Below are 23,109 nucleotides of genomic sequence, written 5' to 3'. Positions count from 1 at the left end.
AATAATCAAATTGATAAAAGCATTTCAAAATTGAAAATTAGCTCCATTTCGATTTTCTTTTGTTAGGTACAAATTGGTTTTTTGGTTGGCCGAAATATGCCACAGATTTGAAACGTAGCCATTTCCATTTTATGCTTAGTACAGAGATGGAAGTGACAACAGTCACCTTCAGTTCTGACCAGCATCTACTGTGATCCAATTAAAAAAAACTGCAAATAGTCAGCGCTGTGTGAATACAACCATGCCTGCAATATTCACAGTGGTACGACAATAGGAGAGGTTATACCAATAAACACGCGGGATGGTTTTATTAGTGCATGCCTAACGATAGCATAAATATATATATGTGTGTACCAGACTTCAACCAAACATTTCAACTCCTGCAGTTTGAACAAAGGTAGTGCAGAGAATCTTACAATTCGATCACCATGCGTAGCCAATTTATTTTCATGATATTGGCATTCATTCAGGTAAGTAATAAAACTGAACTAAACTTTACTTTGGTGTTCAAAGTTGGTACGTCGTTCACAGTCAAATAATTGTCTGTGGTTTTGTTACTTCTTGTAAAGAGCGAAATGATTTCTCATCAGCAATTGACCCACAGTATCTCATTCACCGTTTATTCTTTTCAGCATTATGCACTACTTTCTCACATTTAATCTCTTGCGAAAGATTATTAATGTACAGATAGGCATAATTGTGAATTTGAAAAATCAATAATGGATTGGAACTTGAAATTGGCCATTCTACTATTCTGTTTTCCTATAGCAAATATCTATACTGGAAGGCCAAACTGTGCCATTGATTTCTTGCTTTGGTATATTGCTATAGTAGTCAGGTAATTGTTGATGTTGTTTTAATATTGTTTATAAAGATTAAAGTGTATATTATACAACACTTTCACCTTAATTCATCTTGTCGCTCTGTATATGTATTTCCTTCGATCAAAATATTAATTAAAACACCGGCCTCGTAATTTTATCAAACAGCTTTAAAACGTTTTTTCTAGGTTCAAAATTAAATGCGACATTCGAACATTGTAAGATAGCGTTTTTATCCGTCAAATGATATAAGAATTTGAATTTTGTAAAAAATATCTCGTGGTTATCTTACTACTAAAAGTATGAAGTCAAATATATTTTTGTCAAATATTGACACATATATGATGGTATTTGCTTGTTCAAAAAGAATGCAATGAAACAATATACCGGCAGAGCAACTATAATTAACCTGGATGTGATTTTTTCGGTGATGAAAGTCTTGCATAGGACAGTTGTCTACATTTTCATACGGCTCGACATGTAAAAACGCACCAACAGCTTAAGGAATCTGACTGCATCTTCCCGCCGCCGACGACTGGAGGAAGATCAGCGAACAGTTAATTCGAGTAAAATAATTGTTCGATTTGAAAAATGGTACACGATTTCATTTTGAAGTCAGTGTTGGTAAGTACCAATAAAATTACCTTGAGAAATAAAAATTAAACTACGGTAAACCTCAGTTGCATTCTAATCAAACCTCGGTCATTGTATTTGTCAATTGCCAACGTCGTCTTTCTGTCTTTTACAGGTCTTTCCAGGCTTGGTAAGATCAGGTGAGTGCAGAACGATACCGGAATACCTGGTGCATGTGGTATTTAAATACTGTAAAATCAACGCCTAAGCCCTACCATCCTTCAACCAGATGGTATTTTATTGAAATTCAATGTATTGGGCTTGACTTCTTATTTCTAGCCATATTTAATTCGTTGAACGGTTTTAACAGAGACCATAGCCCGTTGTTAATGATTTTGTCACTGATATAGTTCTGAAATCAAATTCGACCAAGACCAAAATCATGTATATTTCTTCCAAACGGATCAAAGTCCATCCAAGCGAAAAGTCATAGACAAAGCTTGTATCAAGTATGTCGTTGAATACATGCATCTCGGTTCTATTTCGGTAGATAGGCTTTGATGGGAAAGAAATGCAGTAAAACTTACAACGCATTTTTTACCATTTGGTGTTTACAAATCCCCGCTATCACGTCCAAACATATTTTTTACACATTGCCGTACCAGCACACAAAATAAAACATTATTATTATTATTATTATTATTATTATTATTATTATTGTACTTGGGCCTCAGCCCAAGTACATTTGTTTTCATTCCGTGGGAAAAAACTGTAAGGTATAACCATTTCTGGCTGAGACCAGGGAGGGCAAAATGTATTGGCTTCATCTTTCTTGGCATAATAAATGGCGTAATGATGTTAACTGAATGGAAGTGCTGCTCTCAGCCAGTCTTGAATAAGTGAGATGTGAATATAAATGCTTCTCTATCTGAGTTTTTGCCACAAAATCTTCTGAATATAATCAAAATGTGCATCGAAATGCAACAATTAATGCACCCTCCGTTTACTAGGCGATGGCACGACCCTTGCTACACCCACTGGACGAGCCAAAGTGGGAGGGTAATTTCGGTTTGGTCGAACAGGAGGGCTCGAGACCAGAATTTAACATTTAAACTTGAAACATGTTTAATCACTGACAAGATGTGGATTAGTGTTAATCAAAGAGAAAGTTTGAAAAGGAAAGGTTTTATATCCCGGACACAATGAAAAACATTACGACTGGAAACTGTACCCCCGGTTGAGAATAGTAACGCCCACAGCGATGGAGAACATTATCCTTGAGCTGAGAAAACCAGACCATCATTTCGAAATAGAGCTGCAGATTCGAGAAGCTCGTTAAAAATAGCTAGGTACACCCCATAAGGGTGGTTTCGAGTCTTGAGGGCAAATTTCGCCTCCTTCATTTAGAAATCGTACGTTTGTTTTTCCAGGGGAACACATCATTTGACACAAAATTTGCATGAAAAGGGGTCGCCAGTAAGCACGTGGTCAAATCTGGCATAAGAAACAATATGAAATGTTGGGTAAAGCCAGTCCAAAATAAACTGATTTGAACTTTTGTGTTTTGTAATTTATACCACTGCAGTAACATGACTTTTTTTTGACAACATCACACAATGTAATACGTTTTGAAACTGAATACTCCGACGTATTCTGTGTACCCTTTGCTAAAAAATACGGTATGCCGATTACCATGTAAGGAGATGATGACGTCAAGACAGATTTGTAGTGCGTTTGGTCTTGGATGGTGCATGGTGCACGAAGTTTTGTCGAGGTAGCTTGTGTATTTATATTCTAAATGGGAGATATTAGGGTCGATCTAAAAGGCCGAAAAATGTTATGATACTCTAAGCGAGCTGAACTCCAATGCGAATGGTTGGATAATTTGGAGGATGTCTAGACTGATCTCGTCTCATTTATTTGGCGGTCAGTATTGAATTTCAACTGCGTCACAAGTTTGTGTCGAACGGTCAACGAACGATATTTTAGAAATCTGGAGACATGGCACATCGCAGTTTTATTTTAGTATTTTATATTTTACAAAAGATGTAAGAAGCAATGATTTTGTTGAAAATTCTGAAAAAATATAGGAAGATTTGATCGCGAACACATTTTCACTTGGGGGTCAACTAGCCCTGCGTACGATGCTGTGTGTTCCGCTACAGCTAACCGCCCCGAACACCACAGCCCTGCAAAGACCCGTACGTTGGGTCGGTGACTTCAAATCCATTTTGGGACTTGACGTAAAAAGCCAAATTACTGCCGAAATTCAGCGTTCTTGGGCCCAAGTCGTATCCCAGCCTACCTCAGCTACTCGATCGCTTCCAAAAATGACAGTCTTTTATTCACTTCTCGTAAATAACCGTCGATGTCGGCAACTCTCTCGCTGGCCCTGCGTACGATGCTGTGTGTTAGCTGTAGCACATAGCATCGTACGCAGGGCTAGGGGTCAACATGGGGTCGCAGCCATGTTGCCTCAAAACTTATTTCTGTCTGCACTCAAAACTCAAAAATGTCGCATATGAACCTGAAAAATCGATGTAATTTTGTCAAACTTCGGCGAAATTTCAGCCTATAGACAAAATTTCATCTAGGTAAGGTAAATTTACTGAAATTTGATCGACAAATAATCCTGAGCTTTGAACGTGACAGCTCGCCTTCTCCGGGAAGTCATGCATCCGGCCACAGTCGCTCGAGAGCTATTCAGCTCTGGGACTATTCGCCCCATAGACGAGTATACAGAAGCGAGAAATACCTCGCTTCTGTATACTCGTCTATGGGGCGAATAGTCCCAGAGCTGAATAGCTCTCGAGCGACTGTGATCCGGCCAGCTGCCCATATGGCCGGGTGCATGAGATTGTTTTCAAGCGACGGCGGCAGACAGTACGGGGCTCTGGATATGAACCTACCGCCGGTGTAGCTGTAATAACTGTTGCGTTGTTTTTAATCACCACGGACGAAGTCCGAGGGACTTATAGGTTTGGTCATGTCCGTGCGTCCGTCCGTCCGTTCACGCCTACAGTACCCAACCCCATACAGATGCACGTCGATTTGTTTCACAATGCTATCAAATTTGGCCGTGTTAGAGGACTTTTTAGTTTACACCTCCATAGACTCCCATGTATAAGGCAGTTCTCCATAGACTCGCATGTATGATGCCAAGAAAAATAAAAATTTAGTTTCTCATCGTATTCATATTGCCTAAAGGATGCAGTGACACAGTTTTTTTGTCCCCACGGATAAAGTCCAGGGGGCTTATAGATTGGCTCATATCCGTCAGTGAGTGCATCAGTGAGTCCATCGGTTCACGCAGATATCTCAGACATCTTGACAAAATATCATGTGACCTTGGTGACCTTTGACCTCAAATATACATTATTGTCCATGACTCAGTAACCACAAGTGCTAAACCTTTCATATTTGGTATGATGGGACACCTTATGATGCCACATATTGTACTCCATTAATTATGTGCATATCTAATTATGAGCGAGCCAATAGAGCAAGAGGTCTGATTTCTGTATATAGGGATAAGTTAACAATATAATTTGTTTGACAAAACTTCACGTGACCTCAATGACCTTTGACCTCAAATATACATATTTGTCCACAACTCAGTAACCACAAGTGCTACACCCTTCATATTTGGTATGAAAGGACACCTTATGACACCATATATTGTACCTCATTAATTATGTGCATATCTTATTTTGAGCGAGCCAATAGAGCTAGAGGTCTGATTTTTGGTATATAGGAATAACTTAGCAATACAATTATTATGACAAAATGTGACGTGACCTCAATGACCTTTGACCTCAAATATATATATTTGTCCACAACTCAGTAACCACAAGTGCTACATCCTTCATATTTGGTATGATACGACACCTTATGACACCACATATTGTACCTCATTAATTATGCACATATATAATTTTGAGCGCGCCAATAGAGCTGGAGGTCTGATTTTTGGTATATAGGAATAACTTAGCAATACAATTATTTTGACAAAATGTCACGTGACCTCGATGACCTTTGACCTCAAATATATATATTTGTCCACAACTCAGTAACCACAAGTGCTACACCCTTCATAAATGGTATGATGGGACACCTTATGACACCACATATTGTACCTCATTAATTATGCACATATCTAATTCTGAGCAAGCCAATAGAGCTGGATGTCCGATTTTTGGTATATAGGGATAACTATAGGGTAGAAATCTAAATATGCCCATCTAAATATTAGACATCTACCATCGAGAACAAAAGAAATTTGCTGTAATTTGAATATTTAAGGAGTTTAAGCAATTCCCGCTATAATAAAGAACCCCTGCCTCAAACTCCACAAAAGTTGCTAGACATATTTTGCCGTTGTCATGCCATTGCTTCGTTTAATAACCAGTTAATCAAATGCCTCATTGACAGGAGGAAATTCAAGACCATATTTGAATAGTAGTATATATTGTCCTCAAAATTACTCTATCACGGCCCAAGTACTCATTGCCTTCAGCAATACTGCCTTGTTATTATTATTATTATTATTATTATTATTATTATACTTTATTTCTCGAGGGTAATCTGATTACAATAGATAAATATCGTAATTTACATCAGAGCCCTCCAGAGCTGTACAAAAGCTCAAGGAGATGTGAGAAAAGTACAGTTCGTATAAACAATAAATACAAATTTTAATGATCTAATCCAGATCAGAATCTTCGTTACAAAATTTCATGAAGAGATAACTGTGCAAAGCAGATTTAAATGACAACAAACTTTCACAATTACGAATAGACACAGGACTAGAATTCCAAATTTTCGTAGCTCGAAAAGCAAACGACCTTTGACCCATGGTAGTCCTGAACCTTGGTGGGTAAAGGTCACCAGCGCTTACACTTCTAGTACTTAAACGATTCATTTCAAAAAAAGGTCGGAAAATATCTCTAATAGAGCTGGGTGCTAGGTCATTAAGAGCTTTGAAAGACATAATAGCCGTGAAGTACACAATGCGAAAATCAACTGGTAACCAATGCAAACTGATAAGCAGAGATCGAGAGGAAAATGTCATGTCCACACCAAGATTGACCCTGCTAGCTCTTTTCTGAAGTTTATACAAACGTTGCAGATTTGTCTTATACGTATTACCCCATACAATACAGCAGTAATCAATCAAAGAAAGAAAAAAAATATAAACCAATAAAAGTACATTTCTTTGGCAAGTAGCGCGAAGTCGTCTAAGAACACCTAGTCTGGTCGAAATCTTTTTACAAAGATCATTTATGTGGTCGTCCCAACTTAAAGTGTTGTCTATTTTTACACCAAGTAGTTTGTGGCTAGTAACATCGTCTATTCTAGTGTTATTAATATGGATATAAAACACAATGTCAGAGTCAAAAAACTTTGATTTTGGGGGAAGATGCAACAACCATACACTTTGTTTTTGTAGCATTGATAGCCATGTTATTGTTATAGACCCAATTTGAAACTGGAAGAAGATCTCCGTTCATTCGATTTTCAATGTGATTAATATCAATACCTGAAACACACATGGTCTGGTCATCAGCAAACATATTTAAACTTCCCGAATTGAGACAAAGCAGAATATCATTAATAAACATTAGGAATAAGAGGGAGTCTAAAATAGAACCTTGAGGAACTCCACTTGCCATCGGCATAACATCAGAGTGTGCTCCCATGTACGTGACAAATTGTCTACGCCCTGAAAGGTAGGAACAGAACCACTTTAGTGACAGTTCGGAAAGCCTGTACATAGAAAGTTTTGTAAGCAATATTTCATGGTCAACGAGATCGAAGGCTTTACGTAAATCTAAATACATAACACCACTGTATAAACCCTCATCCATATTCTGTAACAGCTGATCAGTAAACTTGGGTAAAGCGGTGTGACAAGAGTGATGTTGTCTGAAACCTGACTGTGAATCGACAATAAGTTTGTATGACTCAAGAAATTATAAAGACTAATATATACATGCTTTTCCAGAATTTTGGAAAGAACTGGTAAAAGGGACATAGTCTATAGTTGTTAACATCGTGCTTAGTTCCTCCCTTATGTATTGGAATAACCTTGGCACATTTAAAACAATCAGGAAATACACCTCTGTTAATAGACGTATTAAATATATCGGTAACAGATTCTGCAAAACAAGTGACACCAAACTTCTAAAGCTTTGGAGAAATATTATCGCTACCAGCTGATTTAAATTCATTCAATAAAGAAAGCTGCACTTCAACAAATTTAACGGACATCGCAGGGATGTGGAAATCGACCATGTTATCACTAGTTTGAGAAATAACCCAATCGCCAACTTTGAATAAGGCTAAAATCATCAGGTGTTGGACTGAGAGAATGGCGATACTTACTAACAATACCAGTAAAGTGAGTATTAAATGCCGGGGCAATATTCTTATGAGTAGTAAGTGTATTCCCCTCATACTGAATGAAAGGGTTTTGAGATCTGGAATCACCATGGGAGGGAATTTCGTTGATTGATCGCCAAATAACTGAGGGGTTTCTGGAATTGTTCCTAAAAATGTCACGATAATACTCTCGCTTTGCATAGGAAATCGAATGCACAACTCTATTTCTCAAAGATCTATAAAGTGACCAATCATTGGGGGACTTAGAGCGGGTTTCTTTAACAAGATGATAATCTCTTACATGAATAAGATAAAGAATGTCTGCTGTAAACCACGGTGGTTGTCTGAGTCTTTTCACTCGCTTTTCAATAAAATGAGCATGCGCATTACAGACATGATTAAAACAATTGATCCACTGATCAAAGAGAACTTTGACATCATCTATAACAGAACCACGAGGCCATTTGGTAGCCTTTGAAGTATGAATAAAATCATCAACGGAAAAATTACAAAACTGCCTGCATTTAACAGAAATATGTGATCCAGTGGAAACGTTGTTACCATGGAGACGTCTCACTACACAAACAGGATAGTGATCGGAAATGCCTACTTTGGGTACAAAAACACTTGAACTATTCATTGCACAGCTCACATATATTTGATCAATAAGAGAACCCGATAGAGGGCGAGTAGGAACATTAACAAGTTGCTCAAAATTTAGGGACTCCATGGCTTGTAAATAATGTGTTTTGTTGAAGCTTTGAACATCCTATATTGTTGCTGGTACGGTGATGTGAAAGGCTGGACCTAAAATAGAAGAAACATAGAATATGCATTTTATAAACAAATGTTTCAAGATTTTCTTTAAACAACAGACCAGCATTCTCACTCAATATGAAATAATACTCTCCACGGATGGTCATTCAATCGTGAAGCCGAGATAAAACAATTGTCAGAACACGATGAGTCATAACATCTTCAAATTATCGCCCCCGCAGTGTCAGCACTCTTGTTTTTGAAAACAAATATGGCTAAGATTGATCAATTGGATGATAAATGTCGAGTCAATTCAACTCGATTCGTTGTGCACTATTCCATCAAAATTCAATCAGGTTAATTTCTGTTAATGTCTCAACTTTCAATCATATATGGGTAAATAACGGTAATATTGTATTAAAGTTTGTCATACTGTAACACATAATTTGTTTGAAATAAACTATAGATCTCGCAGTCATAAGAAGATCAGTTAACCATTGTCAAATCACCTGTATGTATTTGCATCCTTTGCCTTTCACATCGGACACCATGTTTGTACTAAAACTCTAACAATTACGGAAAATCCGAGCTCAATACCTCACAGAAGTTCATCGCTTATCGCTCAAGTTCAAGAATGATGATCCGTTTGATATATGAGCATGGCGAGGTTTATGTGCTCAATTTACAAAGTGGAATTTATTTCGTACTTAGAAAAGTTTTATATGATCGTGGGATTTTGAGAGATTTCAACAGTCATTACTATGCATATTAACGACTTACTGAACTGTATTTGACGTAGTGCTATTTGCTGATTATATTCGAAGTAATGTTATTTTGTTGAACATTTGTCCACACGAGTCTGGTTTTAACTTGCTTTTAAAAGCACTAGGAGATTTAATATATAGGTACAAATTTCATTATTTCTCTAAGGCCTCTAGTTTAGACTCTATATCTTATAAGTATCCTACTGAGTGGCCGTGTACGAGTGTTTAGTCCCTAGACTTCTTCTGGAACTTAGTTGTCATCATTAGATGTGTGTTCAAAGCCGCATTAACATCGTACTTGCATGAGTCCGAATTAGCCATATTGCCCTCTGCGAACTCGCCTTTTTTGTTGGTAAGAATGTAAAAACCTCTACGATTAACTATAACCATAGAAGTGTAATAATCTAATATTCTCTTAAGTTCTCTGAAATTCTCAAATGAAAGAATTTATTCATTGCATTTGGACGACATGAAAAACTAATAGTAGCTAAATATTGTCACAATCTTAAATCATAATGCATATATATATATATATATATATATATATATATATATATATATATATATATATATATATATATATATATATATAATATAGTTATTAGTGTGACAATAATGCAACAGTTACCGTACAACCTGCACAGCACCGTCCAGAGTAGCAGACCCTTGTTGTAGAGAACCACAAAACCTAAATGTTAAGATAAGACGAGTGCTGATTATATTACCATGACACACACACACATATACACAGCCACACACAGCCACACACACACACACACACACACACACACACACACACACACACACACACACACATATATATATATATATATATATATATATATATATATATATATATATATATATATATATATATATATATATATATATAGGCCTATATATGATCTTATAGAAATGTAACTCTTATTAAATTCTTCCATCAAAGACGATTGTGAAATACAATATGGCTACCGTAGACCTGGCAACGACTTGAACAATGGGAATCAAAACGATAAAGATAGTGCCGAGGAGTGTTGTGAAGATTGCAGAAATACTGAGGGATGCGTCGCTTGGACTCTGACACCAAAGAAGAAATGCTGGTTGAAACACACCATTGGCGAAAAACGATCTCAATGTGGCTATAGAACTGGCATAATCATACGTAAGTATAAAATTATTCAACATTTTCAAGGTTTTACTATGATTTGCGTTGTGTTTTTACGCAACACATGTGTGAAGGAATTTAGATATATAGTTATTGCTTCTCGGTTCCGAGTTCCTTGTACAAAACTATTATCTTCATTCAATAAATACAAATCAAAATATACTGCACTTCTAACAACATGCCATGCTTTATTAATGTTGTTTTGTGTAGAGACCAAACGGAATTAACATTTTCCAATGCAATGTCATCCCGGTCGAGGGCCTTGAACATTGCAACAAGATAATATTAATTCCTTCAAATTTTCGAGTATAAGCCAATTTATCTTTTTACGCTCTTTATACTGATCATAAAGTCGTGAGGTTGTACATGAAGGTTTACTTGGAATGTCTGCTGTAACTGTGCATGAGAAGTATTCAAAGAATTAATGTATTTTATTTGTTGGAGCTTTCTCCAAAGAAATGTAAGGCATATCAAAAAGACACACGCAATGGCAGCTGGATAGACTTTGTACATGTACTGATTGTTTGGTATGTAAATATAAAATGGTATTTCAAGGTATTTATGTCCATGACATTAGTCCAAGTATGAAGTATTTTTTCACAACCTGCTCTCAAAAGCAACATAAGATACCGACTGTCTTTGTTCGTTGATGCAACATATAAAAAACTAACAGCGTCGTCAATAACAATAATATACATTACTAACATATGGCAATCGTGATTATCATATACCATTCACGTGCCTGTGTAAAGCTATGGAAGAAAGCGCCCTCAGATCCGTGTATTTTGTTTACGTATCACGCCCCGGCCCGGTGCCCAAATATGGGCAATCGCGTGCATTTCTGGACTATCTCGATTCTGGTTACTACGCGCGTTGCTATCCACAAACGTTCTATTCCTACACAAAGCAAGCACGAGATTTTGAAAACGTCTGCTCGCTCAGATCGTAGTTGCGCGTGGCGACAGTGGAGCCGCGCCGGTAACATCGGCTTTTATTTCTAAATTCTAATGAAACCCTGTGTATACTAAGTGCGTGCCTGTTCAGTATAAATGACAAGAAACTGACGTTACGCTTGATTTAAGCATTGATCTCTGTTGGTCACGTAATAGTACGCATTTTGCTTTGCGCGTTCTAGATTTCTGCAGGTAAACAAATGACGTCATTATGTATGTCAATCCGCGACGGGAAGCGGCCATCATATTTATGAAAAACTGACACAATGGCGATGAATTTTTGATATTGCGCGCATTTTAATCTCCTAAACAATGTTGAATATTATGTAAACTACATCATTCCATAATGCATACGGTAAACCCTTTACGGCCCTGATACGACTTTTGCGGCCCTTGGTCGTACGGCGTACGGCCCCTCTCACGCTCGGGCCCTTCCGCCGGACGAACTCGGGCCGCAAAAGTCGTATCAGGGCCGTAAAGATTAAAAATCAATAAGTAATGGTATAACATAAATGTTGTAACAGCACAGTCATCGTTAACATCGAAATACCATTTCGTGAACTTTAAGGTCCAAGTTGTGAAATCGAAGAAAACCTTCGCAGACCGGGCAACGACTTGAATAATGGTAATCAAAACATCAAAGCTAGTGCTGAAGAATGCTGTGAAGATTGCAAAAATACTGACAGATGCGTTGCTTGGACCCTAACTCCAAAGAATGCATGTTGGTTGAAACACACTATCATTGACGCGAAGGCAGGCAATGGCTACCAAACTGGCACAATTACACGTAAGATATACGGGACATTTTAGAATTTTATGATTTAAACCAGATTCGCATTTGTAAGTCATTTTCAATTTACATATCGGCATCTCCTATCTCACTACCGCACTCAATATATATGTTTGTAATATACCCTGAGGGTATTGCTGTTGCAAAGAGACTGTGTATCTTATTGTCGTTTCAACATCGCCCGTTTATTGCCAGAAAAAGACTATTACCAGACAAGCATGACTAATTTACTATGGCCGTTATTATTATAATCAGATTATCCTTTAGAAGGCTTTCCGAAGTTGTTTGTTTGGACACATTCACTTTATATTTAAGTTATTCGAAATTCAGGCTTTCCATTAATGGGTTCAAACACTTTTGAGTCCGTTTTTTTCGTTGATTTTATGACAAAAGATATTCTGAATAAAAACTTTCACGAAGCCCAAAGGTTTTTGTAACCACTTTAAGAAATCAAGTATAATACATACAAATTCTTTACCCGTTCACCCTATTCCCTGTAAGCAAGTTCAGACTCAGGTTGATAACGATGGGTTGGGAACAAACCATGCCTGTGAAAGGGGTTATGACTGATCTGGAAGCGTTAACCAATAGTCTAAAATTACAATAACATTTACCTATGGTTATCGTTTTACTCGCAATCTAGTGCATCTGTATCCTGTACCATTCCATTACAACAAAATCATTCCATAACCATTCCGTTACAGCAAAAAGTGTGGGTAGGATAGGGTATATAAAAAAGGTGCATTGTTCGTAAAGCACATTAGCAAAGTTATTTTAATTATTTAAATGTTATTTCAAATACTTTAAGGTTCAAATTGTGAAATCGAAGAAAACCTTCGCAGACCGGGCAACGACTTGAATAATGGTAATCAAAACATCAAAGCTAGTGCTGAAGAATGCTGTGAAGATTGCAAAAATACTGACAGATGCGTTGCTTGGACCCTAACTCCAAAGAATGCATGTTGGTTGAAACACACTATCATTGACGCGCAGGCAGGCAATGGCTACCAAACTGGCACAATTACACGTAAGATATACGGGACATTTTAGAATTTTATGATTTAAACCAGATTCGTATTTGTAAGTCATTTTCAATTTTCATATCGGCATCTCCTATCTCACTACCGCACTCAATATATATGTTTGTAATATACTCTGAGGGTATTGCTGTTGCAAAGAGATTGTGTATCTTATTGTCGTTTCAACATCGCCCGTTTATTGCCAGAAAAGACTATTACCAGACAACCGTGACTAATTTACTATGGCCGTTATTATTATAATCAGATTATCCTTTAGAAGGCTTTCCGAAGTTGTTTGTTTGGACACATTCACTTTATATTTAAGTTATTCGAAATTCAGGCTTTCCATTAATGGGTTCAAACACTTTTGAGTCCGTTTTTTTTCGTTGATTTTATGACAAAAAGATATTCTGAATAAAAACTTTCACGAAGCCCAAAGGTTTTTGTAACCACTTTAAGAAATCAAGTACAATACATACAAATTCTTAACCTGTTCACCTAATTCCCTGTAAGCAAGTTCAGATTCACGGTGATAACGATGCGTTGGGAACAAACCATGGCTGTGAAAGAGGTATTGACTGATCTGGAAGCGTTAATCAATAGTCTAAAATTACAATAACATTCACTTCTGGTTATCGTTTTACTCGCAATCTAGTGCATCTGTATCCTGCACCATTTCATTGCAACAAAATCATTCCATAACCATTCCGTTACAGCAAAAAGTGTGGGTAGGATAGGGTATATGAAAAAAGGTGCATTGTTCGTAAAGCACATAAGCAAAGTTATTTTAATTATTTAAATGTTATTTCAAATACTTTAAGATTCAAATTGTGAAATCGAAGAAAACCTTCGCAGACCGGGCAACGACTTGAATAATGGTAATCAAAACATCAAAGCTAGTGCTGAAGAATGCTGTGAAGATTGCAAAAATACTGACAGATGCGTTGCTTGGACCCTAACTCCAAAGAATGCATGTTGGTTGAAACACACTATCATTGACGCGAAGGCAGGCAATGGCTACCAAACTGGCACAATTACACGTAAGATATACGGGACATTTTAGAATTTTATGATTTAAACCAGATTCGCATTTGTATGTCATTTTCAATTTCCATATACACCGGCATCTCCTATCTCACTACCGCACTCAATATATATGTTTGTAATATACTCTGAGGGTATTGCTGTTGCAAAGAGATTGTGTATCTTATTGTCGTTTCAACATCGCCCGTTTATTGCCAGAAAAGACTATTACCAGACAACCGTGACTAATTTACTATGGCCGTTATTATTATAATCAGATTATCCTTTAGAAGGCTTTTCGAAGTTGTTTGTTTGGACACATTCACTTTATATTCAAGTTATTCGAAATTCAGGCTTTCCCTTAATTGGTTCAAACACTTTTGAGTCCCTATTTTTCGTTGATTTTATGTAAAACAAAGATATTCGGAATAAAACTTTGACGGTGCCCAAAGGTTTTTATAACCATTTTAAGAAATCAAGTAAAATACATACAAATTCTTAACCTGTTCACCTAATTCCCTAGTAAGCAAGTTCAGATTCAGGTTGATAACGATGGGTTGGGAACAAACCATGGCTGTGAAAGGGGTATTGACTGATCTGGAAGCATTAATCAATAGTCTAAAATTACAATAACATTCACTTCTGGTTATCGTTTTACTCGCAATCTAGTGCATCTGTATCCTGCACCATTTCATTGCAACAAAATCATTCAATCCATAACCATTCCGTTACAGCAAAAAGTGTGGGTAGGATAGGGTATATAAAAAGGCGCATTGTTCGTAAAGCACATTAGCAAAGTTATTTTAATTATTTAAATGTTATTTCAAATACTTTAAGGTTCAAATTGTGAAATCGAAGAAAACCTTCGCAGACCGGGCAACGACTTGAATAATGGTAATCAAAACATCAAAGCTAGTGCTGAAGAATGCTGTGAAGATTGCAAAAATACTGACAGATGCGTTGCTTGGACCCTAACTCCAAAGAATGCATGTTGGTTGAAACACACTATCATTGACGCGCAGGCAGGCAATGGCTACCAAACTGGCACAATTACACGTAAGATATACGGGACATTTTAGAATTTTATGATTTAAACCAGATTCGTATTTGTAAGTCATTTTCAATTTTCATATCGGCATCTCCTATCTCACTACCGCACTCAATATATATGTTTGTAATATACTCTGAGGGTATTGCTGTTGCAAAGAGACTGTGTATCTTATTGTCGTTTCAACATCGCCCGTTTATTGCCAGAAAAAGACTATTACCAGACAAGCATGACTAATTCACTATGGCCGTTATTATTATAATCAGATTATCCTTTAGAAGGCTTTCCGAAGTTGTTTGTTTGGACACATTCACTTTATATTTAAGTTATTCGAAATTCAGGCTTTCCATTAATGGGTTCAAACACTTTTGAGTCCGTTTTTTTCGTTGATTTTATGACAAAAAGATATTCTGAATAAAAACTTTCACGAAGCCCAAAGGTTTTTGTAACCACTTTAAGAAATCAAGTACAATACATACAAATTCTTAACCTGTTCACCTAATTCCCTGTAAGCAAGTTCAGATTCACGGTGATAACGATGCGTTGGGAACAAACCATGGCTGTGAAAGAGGTATTGACTGATCTGGAAGCGTTAATCAATAGTCTAAAATTACAATAACATTCACTTCTGGTTATCGTTTTACTCGCAATCTAGTGCATCTGTATCCTGCACCATTTCATTGCAACAAAATCATTCCATAACCATTCCGTTACAGCAAAAAGTGTGGGTAGGATAGGGTATATGAAAAAAGGTGCATTGTTCGTAAAGCACATAAGCAAAGTTATTTTAATTATTTAAATGTTATTTCAAATACTTTAAGGTTCAAATTGTGAAATCGAAGAAAACCTTCGCAGACCGGGCAACGACTTGAATAATGGTAATCAAAACATCAAAGCTAGTGCTGAAGAATGCTGTGAAGATTGCAAAAATACTGACAGATGCGTTGCTTGGACCCTAACTCCAAAGAATGCATGTTGGTTGAAACACACTATCATTGACGCGAAGGCAGGCAATGGCTACCAAACTGGCACAGTTTAGGTAAGTAGCTATACTGCAGTCCGATTATCTTTGAGAGGTATAACATTGGTTGTTAGTTTACGCGTAGATTTTTGAGCCAATGTCTATACGTCTGTCCTTCGATGTTTGTTAGCAATCATACTGAACTTGTTATTGGAGGGTAAAAGATACCGAATAGTATGTCAAAAATGTATTGCAATTTTTGCTCAACTGTGTAGTAAATGTAATCTGCGGGGAACGATATGTCAGTAACCATTATCATCTCCACATAACGCCCGCTATGGTGTAATTTTAATAACATTCGTTTATACTGTTATCTTAAAGTGTATAACGTCGAACAAAACCCTTGAAGAAGGTCGACTGTTGTCATGTGTAATCTTTTCTCTTCAGTTAATCTAATAACTTGTGTCTTCCATCTTTCCTTCTGAAGCTGTTTACTGAACTTTTTAGAAATGTGTAAAAAGGTTCTAGTCTTGTGTACGGTTTCTCATCCAAGGGATCGAATTGGCTCAGCTGATATGAAAATTGCTGAAGTGTTGTTACTCATTTTCATTTGAACTGACGTTTGGAGTGTGAGTATATAGAGAAATAAATATAACATATGCCTTAAAAGAACTGACAGAGTCTGTGTTTTTCATTGCATTTCAGGACAAGTGTGATGGACGTGATAATAGTAAACAAAGGAAGTGGAATAAAAGTATACTATATCCTGTATCTTATCACTAAATATTGAATTTGCAAATACTATGAATTCTGTATGCATGTCATTCTTAATCTCTGCTAACACAGCAGACACTTTCAGGCTTTATTAAAAATAAAATGGTCGCCCATTTTCTCTAATGACCACAAGGCACTGTTTTCGTCTGCTCATTTGTCTCCCCTATACCTTCGAAATGAAAGAGGTGTAAACAAAGTAGCTGAGCACAATCTCCCAATTACCAATTCAACTGGACAAAGGAGAAAGGATGCAATGCTGCCGCCATATCCTTATCAAAGTTACCATGACAAGATGCAATTCAAAACAAAACAATAAAACCAAAATAATAAAACTAAGTCAGTGATACTTCTCATTCCTTTGGTTTTATTCCAACGGTTTCATTCCCAAGGAATGTTTTGTGCATGTGTCGATATCCGCAGTAACGTATCCAACAGTTCAAGGTGGATTTTTCAAAAATGTCAGGTCTTCTTTCAGAATCTGCCTTTCACCAGGTGATTACACTTTACTTACCTATTTAATTTATGACAAGATAAGTCCTTTCAGAACTTGCTATAGACTTGCTCCAAGTCGGTGGGCATGTAAGTATCAAAACATTAATAACTTGAAGGACTTAAACATCAGCAGACCGTCACGCTGAGTGATAGGCTGTTGCGTAGATGGTGGGTGAACACCTTGGCCCAGTAACTCAGCTGCCAAGAAAAGCCTTGCGACTGGGGCCAGTCTGGACTTGCCGCAAGAGCGAGATTCCTGTATGACAGATTGTAGTGCATGCGAGAACGTGTAAAGTTCTTTGCATAAAATATCTGCGAGTAATTATCATTTATCACCTGAATATTTGTTTCTGCGAAACACGGCTTTCTGGATCAAAAACGACATTTCTCAAAGTTAAGTAAACCTCCCATCCTCCTTTTTCTGTGGAAAACACATGATATAAGAGATAGTTTCTAGTTTGTGCTTTTCACAATTAACGACACTTTAACCTCAGGCATGTTGAGCGAGACTTTTCCGGTCTGGACAGACTTGCTTCAAGATGATGACTAGATAACTACATATCCCACTTCCTTGTCCATTTCGATATAGTGGCAAAGCAAAAAAATAGTGAAAATCATTTCCTGGCTCCAATTATGATAAACAAGTGTGTTCCACCAATAGACTGGCTATTCTCAACATCAATGGGTAAAAGATGTTAAGTTTATATGACACCTCAAGTTGCACTTTCCTGAAATCGGGCATGCGCAGCTGGTTGTCTGTGATTCAAATTTGGAAATAAAAAAGTCAGCTTTACTTCTCTTGTGAGTTACAGTGTCCAAATATGACAGTAGTGAGACAAGTGACTGTTTCTTATCAGAAAAGCCTGGTCTGGTCTGATCCCCTACCCTATTTCTACCATTCCCACAGGGTATTAAAAGCAACATTCGTCTAGAAGTTGCGAATATGATAAATGTCAGATATTTAACTTTTTTTCAATATACAAACCTTACCAGTGTCGAGTGCGTGCCTATTAGCTTACCGTCGCTATCTATGTATAGTATTTCAAAGAAAACAGTCAATATCTGTTAATTGCCCTCCCTATGGCCAAAAAATAAATAAATAACTCTTGCTGTTCCGATAACATGGTTTTCAAACATAGCGTAGATAGGTCGGCAGAAACTTTTTTCAAAAATATTTTTATTTTTAAATATGCATTTTTCATGGGTTCAGGGCCGTCAAACACTGACCAAAACATTTCCAGAATGTGTATCATATGTGTAAAAAGGAAAAAACATAAGAGACATCATCGCTCAAGCCAAAATCTATGAAAGCCCATAAGGGATATTTTTTGTGAGAAAAAATAAATTATTATCTCGTGCGCACGAGATACTATCTTGTGCGCACGTGAAAGTATCTGGTGCGCACCAGATAGTATCAGGTGCGCACCAGATACTTTCTCGTGGCCACAAGATAGTTTCTCGTGCGCACGTGATAGTATCTGGTGCGCACGTGATAGTATCTCGTGGCCAAGGGATAGTATCTGGTGCGCACGAGATACTATCTGGTGCGCACCAGATAGTATCTCGTGCGCACTAGAAAATAACTATCTCATGGCCACGAGATACTATCACGAGCGCACCAGATACTATCGCGTGCGCACGAGAAACCATCTCGTGGCCACGAGACGGTAGCTTGTGCGCACGAGATACTATCTGGTGCGCACCTGATACTTTCACGTGCGCACAAGATAGTATCTCGTGCGCATGAGATAATAATTTTTTTCCTCACAAAAAAATGTCACTTACGGGCTTTCATAAAAATGAAATGCCAAATCACGAACGCGTTATTTCACGGGTTTTTGTTTCCTTTTTTACTTTCATATTTGCGTAGCTCGAAAAAGTTTAAGGTCGGCAGGTAAAAAATAGGGTAGGTCGTTTTATCGGAACAGCGATTTTGTTCAGCCTAAATTCCTACTATCTTATGAGCTGCTAACGAGTTATTTGGTCAGAGCGATAAGCCCCCTGCGTCGGTGATCGGCAGAACAAATTAATGAAGGGGATTATGGAAGGCAATTAATTAACAGATATAGACTGTTTTCTTTGAAATATTATACAGACAGATAGCTAGGGTAAAATAATAGGCGCACACTAGACACAGGTGAGGAAATCTGAACTGGTCTTGATGTTGAAGTTGTTAAGTGTCAATGTCATGCAAAATTGCTATCTAAAGGCATCATTCACGACTAAATATTTAAGCAATGATTAAGAAGTATAGAGAGTTCATATGTATCATGAAGTCAACAAATTTATAGACATCAAACAACAAATGCGCTTAAGATAAATTACAATGATTTTTACATCTACTCAGCTTTCATTGATTCGTCCGGAATACGTGGGTACTACACCCCAAAGCTGCAAATAACATAATTTCAACTTGAAAATATCGGAGGTTAAACCGCATTGAGTCCAATCAATATATTATTGACTTCATTTTCATAAAACTTTGTATGGCTACTTCTTGCAAATCAGATAAGGGCTCATGAATCATAAAATATAACGAATATGAAACACGATCGTTTTTTCTGTCTGGTAACTTGAAGACCTCAAATCGTCATGGTTTTACGCAATCTCCGTACAGAGACTGCAGAGCAGCGTGGATAAATACGACCTTACTAGGGAGTCTCGGCAGTAGCCACACTCGGAGACCCTCTAGCTTGATAAGAATTATCCACGCCGCACTGCTGCCACACAGCTCTTCAATCTCTGTGTGGAGATAGGGTTTTATGTGCGTCATAATTACAAACAATCATTGTCTTGCTCCTCCCTCAAAAAAACAACAACACAAAGTGAGTTAGTTTGCAAACTTTTCTTTACAATCTCAGATTATACTTTTAACTTTGAAGTCGTGATGCATCGATAGACCTCCTTGACATTTAAGTATCTTTTCGCGACTCATAGATTTTGCAGCCCATTATAATCTGTCTTCTACTTGTACCGAACAAAATTTTGATGTAAAACGCATGCTCGTTGTACTGTTTCCTTCAAGATTTCTATACTACTCGGGTGTAATCTCATAGACAGCAGTTTCATCCTTGTGTAGGGCTACTGCAAGATTTTACAGGAGAAATAAAGTGTAAAAACAGAGTTTTTAAACCTTTTTTCTGACTTAGTGTAAGATAGTAAATGTGATTACTTATGATTATTTATGATAATTCCTCACAAATGATCTCTAACGATTCATTCCATGGAAAATATGGAGTCAGACCATTTAGTTTCTTCAACTCCGAAGCTAGTTTCGAAAAAAATACTGCGGGACAGTGAATTTTTACAGTAATACCTGCAATGATGCTTTTTATGCTTCTGCTTGGATTCGAAACATTTTCATTTTAATTTCAGGGTAGCAATGGTACAAGCATCACTATATTTGCCAGCCCGTTACACTCTCATCTGGCGAGAGTTAAATTACAGGCACGTCACTTCCGGGAGGGCGTTGAGAAAGATATCATCAGCGAGGATGACACATACGACTTTAACCTGCAGGAAATGCGTCACCTTAAGGAACCAGCCATCGTACAGCCGGCAAGTTCAGTTAAATGCACTGGCTTTGCCATCAATGTATAACACTTGTTCAACACAAAGAATGTGACTCGGAGCAAATAAAAACGAGTTTCAATTACCTGTTGTAAATTGAACAGTATTTTTTATTCCAAAATACTTCATATGGACCACTCCATACTTGCTTAAAGAGAACTGCCTTTGTTCAAGCTTAACGTTATATTTTATGGTAATTATCTACAAATGTATAAATATAAGATTTTTCCTGTTGATAATATCCCATTATTAGTGTCTGAATCTTCATAGAGTAAGCTGCGTTGACCATCTTTCTTCAATTTAAAATTAAGTTGTTGAACGAAAACAAAATCTCCTCAATTTTGCTCGGCCGGTATTAATCTGATGAACGAAGTCATAGGCAATGGCTTTCTATTAGTGCAAGATACGGGGCATATGTTGGCATTGATTTATGAAAATTATATTAATAAGCATGGTTTCGATATTGAAATTTTATGCTATTCATGTGCCCGGAATCTTGCATTGTATAGCGGCTGCGCTCTGAACAAACATAAACCTGACTGCCATGGCCTTTTTTATATCTCCGCTGCTCTTACCACAAGCTGTGACTTGACAAATGACAGGGTAGCGATAATACCAGAATCACTATATCTAAAAGCACGTGACAGAGTAGTCTCAAACTATGCACAGTTGTTCTAGGAAAGTATAGTCAGGATTTGTTTTTACGAAATGCATATCTCCTTCATTTTGCGATTCTCCGTGACAGAGGGCGGACGTACGACACACTATATTCATGTGTAACATGCATCATATGTTCGTAGAGGTATGAAATGCAAGTAGTAATATCGTACACAGATGACATAAGTTACTGAAAGGCAACAAACAAAGAAAAAGTCACTGCTTATTGTCTATATGTTGCTATCAGGAAATTCACGACGTGAAAGTTTCTCTTCTTTTCTGAATTTGTAGGGAGATCGTTTAATATTTGAATGTACCTACAACACTTAGAGCAGAACGAACATGACATATGTAAGTAGAAAAATATATCCTTGTAAGCACGTACATTTCAATGTAACGAGGGATCGACGTAAAATATTCGGTATGTGTAATTGTCTTGACTGTAATTATTTCAGACCCGTAGTTTCATAAGGGTGGCTTGTCGACGACTAGCGAGATATGTCTCTCTTATTTGTACTACTATCCTCGCATTCAACTGGCCAGATGTGAAAGTTTACCTATGATTGAATTTGCGATGAACGCATGCTGTAACGTCACCAAGATCTCATTTGCGTAAGTACCTTTTGTCCATTCTGCCATTCAGCTCAAATTCCTAATCTTCGAAAAAAAAGTCAGCCTAGGAAAAATTTAAGCGGACTTCAACAAACGCGGGAACGTTTTCTTGGTTTCATCATGTAATAATAAGTCTGTTTCTTGTGAAACTGTGTGATACCAAGTCGAATTGGTCGGAGTTGGATTGGTGAGCACATCCTATATATGTAATGTCCGATGCTAACTTATTCTGAACTGAAATCAACTTGTTGGTATTGTGTCGGCTAGTCTGGTATTTTAATTTCAAGTTAGATAATTTAAAGAATAGAATAAGAAAGTGTAACTGCTTTTTAGGAACAATACATACTGAAATTGTTAATTTGTTCGAGGTATTTCCCCTTTAATAAAACAATATCATCATGCCACGCAACAACAGGTCATTTATACGAGACAATCATGCTTGGTTGTTAAACAGTCATGTATTAAACAGTCGTGTATTAATTGTACATAGACATTTACAATGTAAACACAGGTGTTTCTTTACACCTATATAGGCCAGCACAACTCGCATGACACTCCTGCAACTGCTTTACTCCGTCAAGAGAAACGATGCTTGTTATGGATAACAGTATCCCCTTTCTTCCAGTACAGAAACCTTGGGAATTTATGCTTACACTCTACACAAAATGATTAACAGTATCATATGGAATAAGTTATTTCTCATCAGATGGCGGGGTATAAATTCAGTAGAATTGTAAATGTCCCTTCCAC

At 37.1% G+C, this 23,109-nt stretch overlaps 2 protein-coding genes across 2 annotated transcripts; both read left to right on the top strand.

Annotated features, from left to right (window-relative positions):
• Positions 1 to 316: 316 nt before the first annotated feature.
• On the top strand, positions 317 to 13,268 carry LOC139132445 (uncharacterized). The gene is made up of 5 exons (XM_070698790.1): positions 317 to 470; positions 1,570 to 1,594; positions 10,242 to 10,457; positions 11,982 to 12,200; positions 13,012 to 13,268. Exons 1-5 carry the CDS (start codon positions 429 to 431, stop codon positions 13,251 to 13,253), a joined length of 744 nt encoding a protein of 247 aa, XP_070554891.1. The 5' UTR covers positions 317 to 428; the 3' UTR covers positions 13,254 to 13,268.
• A 492-nt stretch (positions 13,269 to 13,760) lies between these two features.
• Positions 13,761 to 17,160, top strand: LOC139132583 (uncharacterized). The gene is made up of 5 exons (XM_070698875.1): positions 13,761 to 13,764; positions 14,044 to 14,262; positions 15,083 to 15,301; positions 16,115 to 16,332; positions 16,960 to 17,160. The coding sequence occupies exons 1-4, from the start codon at positions 13,761 to 13,763 to the stop codon at positions 16,330 to 16,332; spliced, it is 660 nt and encodes a 219-aa protein (XP_070554976.1). The 3' UTR covers positions 16,960 to 17,160.
• The last annotated feature ends 5,949 nt before the right edge of the window (positions 17,161 to 23,109 follow it).

The sequence above is a fragment of the Ptychodera flava genome, chromosome 5 (genome assembly GCF_041260155.1).
Source record: "Ptychodera flava strain L36383 chromosome 5, AS_Pfla_20210202, whole genome shotgun sequence".
NCBI lineage: Eukaryota > Metazoa > Hemichordata > Enteropneusta > Ptychoderidae > Ptychodera > Ptychodera flava.
This window is presented reverse-complemented; position numbering and strand designations above follow the sequence as displayed.

What these genes read in the sequence shown, in the direction of transcription:
- LOC139132445 (XM_070698790.1), top strand. Translation starts at nt 429, where the DNA reads ATGCGTAGCCAATTTATTTTCATGATATTGGCATTCATTCAG. An exon ending in TGATATTGGCATTCATTCAG is followed by an intron (nt 471 to 1,569) that starts GTAAGTAATAAA and finishes TGTCTTTTACAG; the next exon opens with GTCTTTCCAGGCTTGGTAAG. An exon ending in TCCAGGCTTGGTAAGATCAG is followed by an intron (nt 1,595 to 10,241) that starts GTGAGTGCAGAA and finishes CTTCCATCAAAG; the next exon opens with ACGATTGTGAAATACAATAT.
- LOC139132583 (XM_070698875.1), top strand. An exon ending in CCAAACTGGCACAATTACAC is followed by an intron (nt 14,263 to 15,082) that starts GTAAGATATACG and finishes AAATACTTTAAG; the next exon opens with GTTCAAATTGTGAAATCGAA. An exon ending in CCAAACTGGCACAATTACAC is followed by an intron (nt 15,302 to 16,114) that starts GTAAGATATACG and finishes AAATACTTTAAG; the next exon opens with GTTCAAATTGTGAAATCGAA.